This window comes from Culex pipiens, chromosome 3, assembly GCF_016801865.2.
Source record: "Culex pipiens pallens isolate TS chromosome 3, TS_CPP_V2, whole genome shotgun sequence".
NCBI lineage: Eukaryota > Metazoa > Arthropoda > Insecta > Diptera > Culicidae > Culex > Culex pipiens.
Genome location: NC_068939.1, coordinates 657,133 through 664,438, shown reverse-complemented (window position 1 = coordinate 664,438; position 7,306 = coordinate 657,133). Strand labels below are relative to the sequence as shown.

At 40.1% G+C, this 7,306-nt stretch overlaps 3 protein-coding genes across 4 annotated transcripts; all 3 read left to right on the top strand.

Annotated features, from left to right (window-relative positions):
- The first annotated feature begins 20 nt into the window (after positions 1-20).
- On the top strand, positions 21-1,055 carry LOC120427603 (nurim homolog). Its single transcript, XM_039592480.2, has 3 exons — positions 21-452; positions 514-818; positions 878-1,055. Exons 1-3 carry the CDS (start codon positions 126-128, stop codon positions 1,011-1,013), a joined length of 768 nt encoding a protein of 255 aa, XP_039448414.1. The 5' UTR covers positions 21-125; the 3' UTR covers positions 1,014-1,055.
- A 1,376-nt stretch (positions 1,056-2,431) lies between these two features.
- LOC120427604 (uncharacterized) lies at positions 2,432-3,379 on the top strand. Its single transcript, XM_039592481.2, has 3 exons — positions 2,432-2,785; positions 2,874-3,079; positions 3,144-3,379. Exons 1-3 carry the CDS (start codon positions 2,595-2,597, stop codon positions 3,320-3,322), a joined length of 576 nt encoding a protein of 191 aa, XP_039448415.1. The 5' UTR covers positions 2,432-2,594; the 3' UTR covers positions 3,323-3,379.
- A 1,073-nt stretch (positions 3,380-4,452) lies between these two features.
- Positions 4,453-7,052, top strand: LOC120427621 (protein suppressor of underreplication). Of its 2 annotated transcripts, none has more exons than XM_039592502.1 (3): positions 4,453-4,673; positions 4,745-5,711; positions 5,789-7,052. In XM_039592502.1, exons 1-3 carry the CDS (start codon positions 4,539-4,541, stop codon positions 6,997-6,999), a joined length of 2,313 nt encoding a protein of 770 aa, XP_039448436.1. In that variant the 5' UTR covers positions 4,453-4,538; the 3' UTR covers positions 7,000-7,052. The 2 variants fall into 2 exon arrangements, with proteins under 2 accessions (XP_039448436.1, XP_039448435.1); XM_039592501.2 differs by having other exon boundaries at positions 4,459-4,673; positions 5,771-7,052.
- The last annotated feature ends 254 nt before the right edge of the window (positions 7,053-7,306 follow it).

Genomic DNA, 7,306 nt, shown 5'->3' with positions numbered 1-7,306 from the left:
TTGTTTCAGTGTAGTTTTCTGTTTACTTTGAAGTTTGTTTCGTTACGGGTCGGCGTCGGTTCCTGATTTTGGAACCACAATTTAAAAAAATATTTTATTAGTTCAAAAATTAGGGAAAAATCAAAATGATGTCGTTTCGGCAAATCGTGTGTTTTATTCTGTCGCTTTTATCGTTTATTTCGGTATTTTATTCGGTAGGCCGATTGGCTTTATTTTTGGCCGCGCCCGTGCAGAGGAATTCCAAAGATGTCCTGCTTCAGAATCTGCTTGACGATCAATCTTTACTAAAAGTTACGCTTTTTTCGCTGCTTTTTAACGCAATTTGGATAGTTTTGTTTGTGCTGCAGCACAGCTTCATGAAAACGGAAGCGGTGAAAAATGTGTGGCGGAAGCTGGGCCTCGAACTGGCGGAACGAAGCATCTACAACATCTGTTCGGCGTATTGCTTGCTGGTAAGTTTTGGATCTAAGAAACTTTACATTCATGCATTTAAAATCACATTAATAATTTCAGATTCTGCTTAAAAATTGGAAAACCACTCAATCGTACCAACTGTGGTTTGTAGACGTTCAATCCAGTTCCACGCTTTGGTGGACATTCGTCGCCGCTCACATCCTCTCCTGGGTCGTTGTCTACGCCGGAAGTTTGCTGATGGATTTGCCGGAAATGATTGGGCTTAAACAGATCTACTACGACGTGAACGATCTTGCACCTCCGATGAGCTACAAATCGCGCGAACTCCGCAGTTTATACAACCGTATGCGCCATCCTTCCTTCGTGGGATTATCCGTAGTTCTGTGGATTACCAATTGTATGAGGTGAGTTTACGAGAATCTGTAGCGAACCTGATTTTAAATTTTTGTAATTATTTTTGTAGTCTTGATCGTCTTTTGCTCGCCGTTATTTGGACCGCCTACATGTATTTGTCTTGGAATACAAACAGAACAGACTTGGAATACCAAAAATACCAGCTCTCTAGAAAGAAGGTCGAATTGGCCGGAGTTAGCGAGTGAAATATTGTGTGCCTCTTGAATAAATATTTACTTATTTATTTATATCAAAAACTAATTTCTAAGGCTACCAAATCATAACTTTTTTTTTCCACGCGCTGCCATTAATATTAACAATATATTTCCTTTTAAAAAATCTTGTATTTTCTACACCAATTTGAGAAATCCTTTGACCGCGTCTCACAGGGTGATCACTCAAATCCAATTTTCAAATTCCCGACTTTTTCCCGACTTTTTTCCAGACTTTGCCAGAAAGCTCAAATAATAGGCATTTCTTATCTGAATAATGATTTCAAACAAAAACTCTCTTTAAGAAAAGTCAAAATCAACCACCGAAATTTATTAAATTAATTTAAAAACATACAACTATTGGCAATTTTTGTAAACACAGAAACTAAACAACAAATAAAAAAATACTTCAAAAATGGAAATTCATTATTATGACTGAGTAGAAACACAAACAATTAGTCTTCAAAAAAATCGAGAGTTCAACAATACTTATAACTTTCATGTTATTTTTTAAATTGACAAACGTATAGTTTTTGATACTCCGTTTCAACTGGAAATTGCAAAAAGTTAAAGATAACTGAATTTAAAATTTTATTCCTATTTCTCCCATGTTTGTTTGAAGAGAAAAAAGGTTTAAACAATTTTACCATAACTCAAAATTTCTCGTTTTTTTTGCAATTTCAATATTTTCATCATGTTTCAACGCTTATACTTATACTCACAAAAAAAGTTCAAGGGCAATATTTGGAAAAAAATATATTTGAAATTACTTAATGAATTTAGTTAAACAATTAAAAATATTTACAAAAAAAAAACATTGCCAAACTCAAGTTGAAATCAGTTTTCAAATATACAATCTATGTGACAAAATTAAATAGAATCGTAACTCTAAACTGGGCACCAGGCTCTATTTTTATATTAGTTTTTCATTAACTTTACCTCTTGTTGATAAACAAAAATGAATATAGATCATTAGATTCATCTAAAAAATTATAAAAATCGGTGTCAGCTGCATCCAGTATTTATTAAGATTTTGAATGTCTTAAACAGCTATTCCATACTCAAATATATTGAAATTGTGGAAAGATCCTTAAATTTAAAGTCATTCACAAGAGCAGAATTGAGTGAATTTAATTCGAAAATTGTACAAAATATAACAAAATTATTCAAGAGTTAAAACTAATTTTCAAACAAGTTTGCTTTGAATTCCCGACTTTTCCCGACTTTTTGACAAAAAATCATAAATTCCCGACTTTTTCCCGATTTTTGGCGGATTTTGGCGAATTCCCGACTTTTTCCCGACTTTCCCGATTTCCCGACATGAGTGGCCACCCTGCGTCTCAAGACAAATATTTAATGTGAAGCACATTTGCTCACTACGAACAGTGTATGAATAAACATTGAAACAAGAATGGACTCAAAACGGATGGAACAAAAGCTACTGATCAACATATGCGTTGATTTTAGTATTCTCTCGCACTCTTCCTCTCCCAAGCATCTTGACGCTCACATATTCTACGCCCTCCAGTGTTCGTTAGTCGGTTTATCCAGTCAGATCGGAGAGTGACTTAAATCATGGCCAGCATCGTATCGCGATTCCTCAAACGCCGTTTCACACTTGCAGCATTGTCCATAATTTTATACTGGATACTTTCGTCGCCGTACAACACGTTCGAAACCGAAATCGTCCTGCACCGGACCAAGCCGGAAGTCGTGTGGGAATACGTGGCCGATTTCAGCAAAATGAAAACCCTGAATCCCACCATGTAAGTGAAAAGTCGCATGCGCAAACACTTCCTGTTTGAGCGGGGCGGAGGAGAAATTTGATAACAATTTGGAGGAATGTCGTTACAGCTTGGATTTCAACATTGTGAAAGATCACGGCAACGTCCATCACTGGCAGTACTCGGTAGAGTATACGGAACGACTGTCCCACTGGCCGTACTCGAAAAACGTAGCACTTGGCCATTTCTCCGTGCGTAAGCTACCGGAAGCAGAGGGCGGACAGTATTCTGTGGCTTCAACTCATAAAACCTGCTTTCTTTTGGGACTGTTTTGCTGTAGGTGTTTTAAAGGTCATTTTTATAGAATCCAGATGGTAATAAAATTTGATTTTTTTTACAGTAAACTCTGAAGGCGAATTCAAGATATCGTACCTCAACGAGCACGACACGTACTGCCAGGAGACTGTGAAATATCAGTGTCCGTTTTTGTTTGGACGATTCTGCCGGCGAGAAGTGGAATATCAGCGAACGGCCATCATGGGGAACCTGCAGAAGCATTTCAAAGTAAAAACGCATTGAAAAGTTAGTGAAATTCTTGCCATTCTTGAATTTAGATTAAATAAAATAATTTTGATGTTTCAACTTTTTTCGAAATTGCTGGAAGTTTTTTTTTTATTTTGTTCAATTTAGTACAATCTGCCATTTATTGGTAAAGTACGGTAGCCACTCGATCGGAAACTGGCAGCACTGCCAGCCAAAAAGCTCTCTCCCACACTGCACACGCAAAATCCTGATAACACAGATCTGTGTAAAAAAATTACACAGGTTGTTGAACATGTTCTAGCTGTCAAAACTGTGTAATTTTTCAACACAGATCTGTGTAAAAAGTTACACAGATTTTCGATCAGCTTCCCTTTTAAATCTGAGTAAAAAAGTGTTGGCATTTTTTCAGCAGTCAGAGCAACCAGCAGTTAGCAAAGATGGTGAGTAATTTTTCTAAAAAATATTACATTAATTGCTTTTATTAAACAAGTTCAACTTTCCAGATATCGGACCTGTTGCACTGGAATCGATGCGGTGTCCAAGGAATTGTTAGTTGGTCAAGAGTCGGCGGATGATGGTAAGAAAATTATACTTTATATTCACAGTCTTACCCTAACCTAACTTTATATTTTTTCATAGCGTTGATTGAATGAATGATGTCAATAAAGCCAAATTCCTGCGTCCGAGAGCCTAGATGTGCAGGCCCTGAAGTGGAATGCTCTGCCAGGAACGTATGCATCATCGCTCTAAGAAAACTAGTTCACTTTCCGGGACCAAACTAGCTCCAACATCGTCTAATATGATATCTTCCGGAAGATGTAAAATAATTCAGCAACTAACCTAGCGACAGACACTGTTGAACATCAATAAACATCAATCTTGTTTTATTTTGATTTAATTTAAGTATTTAAGACGATTTTTTATTAATCCAGAAGTAAAAATTGTGCCTTAAATAATTTACCCAGATCTGTGTAAAATTTTACACAGGTCGCTGGTTGAAAAATTACACAGATTTGACAGACAACGGCTGTACACACTTCTGTGTACATGCCTTTTACACAGATTCTGTGTATTCCCGGTTTTGGGCGATCTGTGTCAAATTTTACACAGATCTGTGTTATGTGGATTTTGCGTGCAAGGGGTGATTCACGGTTGCACTTTTGACAGTTGTCTTTGTGTTTGTAAATATTCGATTGCCACCAAAATCATGCTGGTCCAGGGTCTTCTTCCGTGATTCATTCAGTTCCGCTCAATGGAAGGACCCAATCAGCTGTTTCGAGAAACAGTCAACCTGGACCACTCGACTGCGATTCCGGGATCGGTGGTTGAGAAATTGGCGCCCCATCAGCTCGAAGGAATTCGGATTATTCACCGCGGACTGGCACAGGTAAAAACTTGACTTTAAAAATTAGGCTAAGCCAAATGGTGAAATGGACTTATTTTGATTGCGTTTTACAGAATAACGGGTTTATTCTGAACGATGAATCAGGCCTGGGGAAAACGCACCAGGTAATCGGGTATTTATCGGCCGTAAGTGCAAGCTCTGATAAGAGTGCAATAATCTGCAGCAGTTTGCAGAGGATACATCACTGGATTTATCACATTGAACTGCTTACTAAATTGGACTTTACTGTTGCTGGAGAAAACATTGGTTTATCAGATTATGCATATCATCAGATAGTTCTTACAACGAGCGAAAATTTCCATCATCTATCTAAGCAAGTTGCAATCAAATTGCTCGTAATTGATGAAACAAAAGGAACCAAATTTGACACCGCGTTGCTCAAAGCAATCGCAAATTTCACCACGGCAAAAAAGTTGTTTCTCCAAAGCAATAGTTTGATAGACGATCTCCCAGATTTTTCAACAAGACTGAAGATTTGCCGAGTGCAGTATTTTGCCGGAATACTGCGAGATTTAATTGACCAGATACTTCTCTCGAAGCGATCGCCCAAAAAGGCGCACAAGTTAAAGCTTTTCTTCCTGACCAGAAGTGTCTACATCCGGCGTTTCAAGTCAAACTACAAGCGAGATCTTCCTTTGGTCGAAAAGGGCACGTTCAAGTCTAACCTTGAGGCTTGGAAACTTGCAAGAGGATTGCAAATTGAACCGGAAGCCGTACCAACTCAAAGATTTGCTGAGTTCACCATGGACAACACTGAAGCGAAGAAACCCGCCTTGGAACCATTCGACGGAGGAGAACACGCGACTGAAGCCGACGAAGATGCTAGCTTGAATCGAGCACTGATTGGAGAGGAAGGCAACGAAGATGCCGATGCCGTGGAAGCAGCCACATTGGTTCACAAAGAGAGCGAACCGCTTTTCGATTTTGAAGCAAGCACGGAGGATATGCCACACTTGGTAGTGGAAAGCTCGGATTCCGAGAGCAAAGTTTCCACCTGCACCGTTCCTGAGATGCCACAAGGTTAGTTTTGAAGTTATAAGTTATATTTATTCCAAAATTTTGTTCAAAAATCCCAACAGTCTTGCACTTTATTCCAGGCTCTCCATCCAGATCTCCGGCCACAAACTTTGAAGTACCTGAAACGGAATCATCCTCACAGAAGACTGAACAACAAACGGACTCGGAAGGCTACCTCGAGTTCGGACAGGCCCTGGGCTGTTGCAACTCGGAATCGGAAATTTCCGCGGATACAGTCATTGGCAAAGCCGATAACCAGCCCTCGATTCTAGAGGAAAAGTACAACTTTCCGATCGATCGTTTTCTGCGCCGAAAGTCCTCGTCCTCGAGTGAGGCTCAGATTGTGTCAAAAGAAAGTGTCGCCAAAAGCCCAGCCGTATTTGTGTCCAGCTCAAGCTCGAACGGTCCAGCACGGGAAAAATCGCCTGATTTGTTTACCGATACCGAAGATGAGCTGGATGAGACGGCAAAGAATGACTCAATCGACGATACGATAACAAAGCTGCTTATGAAAAGTCCTGTTGATTTGGACAAAACAGTGTCTCAACCCGCCCCCAAATTCCCAAAGAATAACGTAAGCACGCCAATATCTAAGCTCATTCACGCACAACTGCAAACAACACCCGGAAGTTCAACCCAAGACGCCTCGTCCGATGACATGTTTGCCGATGTAACGGTACGAAAAGCTGCAGATCCCAACCGCACGGACGTGTTCGAAATAACCGACAACAACGCGTTTGGCAACCAAATTTTAGTACACACCGAACGAGCCTGCATGTCCCCGCTGCAGCAAGACTCGGAATCCGATGTTCAATTCGTAAGTGTGGTTCGCCAACCGGACGATCCGATCGAGATCGTAGATCTAGACACGGAAGTGAGCACACCGAAAAGTCAAACCGGAAGAAATGTGCACAAAACGCCATCGACGACCGGTTCGGGCGGAACTCCCCGTGGCTGGTTGACCAAGAGTAGCCGCCACTCATCGGACGGTGGTTCGCCGCGTACACCAACAAACTCAAAACGCTCAACCAAGTGCCGCCGAAGCGACCACGGCAGTGGAAGTGGCTTCAAGCGTAAGAAACTTGATAACTGGTTCCAAGACGATGACGATCGCGGTGCGGACGGCGAACGAGCTTCGACGAGCGTGAACAAACGAAAATCGGCTCCGGGAGGAAGCGGAGGTGGCAGTAGGAAGGTCTCGCCGCGGAAAAAGTGTTTCCAGGAGAGGGTTTTACACCGATTTAATCAAATTCTAGTGTCACCAACGGGGTTTGATAGTGACTTTGAATAAGTGTGTCTGTTTTTTGCAGTTGAGTATTATTAATAAAACATGTTTACCTACAATAAAGCATTGCAATGTGTTTCCTTGCTACTACTCTAAAATAATACTTTATTCGATTAAATAGGATTTTTAACGAAACAAAGCGATTTGAATGACATTTCTATTATTTGATATAAATATGATATGAAGACAACTTCCTCGGATTCTGAGCAACCATGCTCACGCTCCTTATTTAGACCCAAAATATTTTTTTTATTTGAACGGTGAATTTATTTAACATATGTAAAAAAAAAAGCAAAGCAATCCACTTTAACGA

What these genes read in the sequence shown, in the direction of transcription:
- LOC120427621 (XM_039592501.2), top strand. Translation starts at nt 4,539, where the DNA reads ATGGAAGGACCCAATCAGCTGTTTCGAGAAACAGTCAACCTGGACCAC. An exon ending in TTCACCGCGGACTGGCACAG is followed by an intron (nt 4,674 to 4,744) that starts GTAAAAACTTGA and finishes TGCGTTTTACAG; the next exon opens with AATAACGGGTTTATTCTGAA. An exon ending in CGTTCCTGAGATGCCACAAG is followed by an intron (nt 5,712 to 5,770) that starts GTTAGTTTTGAA and finishes AAATCCCAACAG; the next exon opens with TCTTGCACTTTATTCCAGGC.
- LOC120427604 (XM_039592481.2), top strand. Translation starts at nt 2,595, where the DNA reads ATGGCCAGCATCGTATCGCGATTCCTCAAACGCCGTTTCACACTTGCA. An exon ending in AAAACCCTGAATCCCACCAT is followed by an intron (nt 2,786 to 2,873) that starts GTAAGTGAAAAG and finishes ATGTCGTTACAG; the next exon opens with CTTGGATTTCAACATTGTGA. An exon ending in TCTTTTGGGACTGTTTTGCT is followed by an intron (nt 3,080 to 3,143) that starts GTAGGTGTTTTA and finishes TTTTTTTTACAG; the next exon opens with TAAACTCTGAAGGCGAATTC.
- LOC120427603 (XM_039592480.2), top strand. Translation starts at nt 126, where the DNA reads ATGATGTCGTTTCGGCAAATCGTGTGTTTTATTCTGTCGCTTTTATCG. An exon ending in GTTCGGCGTATTGCTTGCTG is followed by an intron (nt 453 to 513) that starts GTAAGTTTTGGA and finishes TAATAATTTCAG; the next exon opens with ATTCTGCTTAAAAATTGGAA. An exon ending in TGGATTACCAATTGTATGAG is followed by an intron (nt 819 to 877) that starts GTGAGTTTACGA and finishes TTATTTTTGTAG; the next exon opens with TCTTGATCGTCTTTTGCTCG.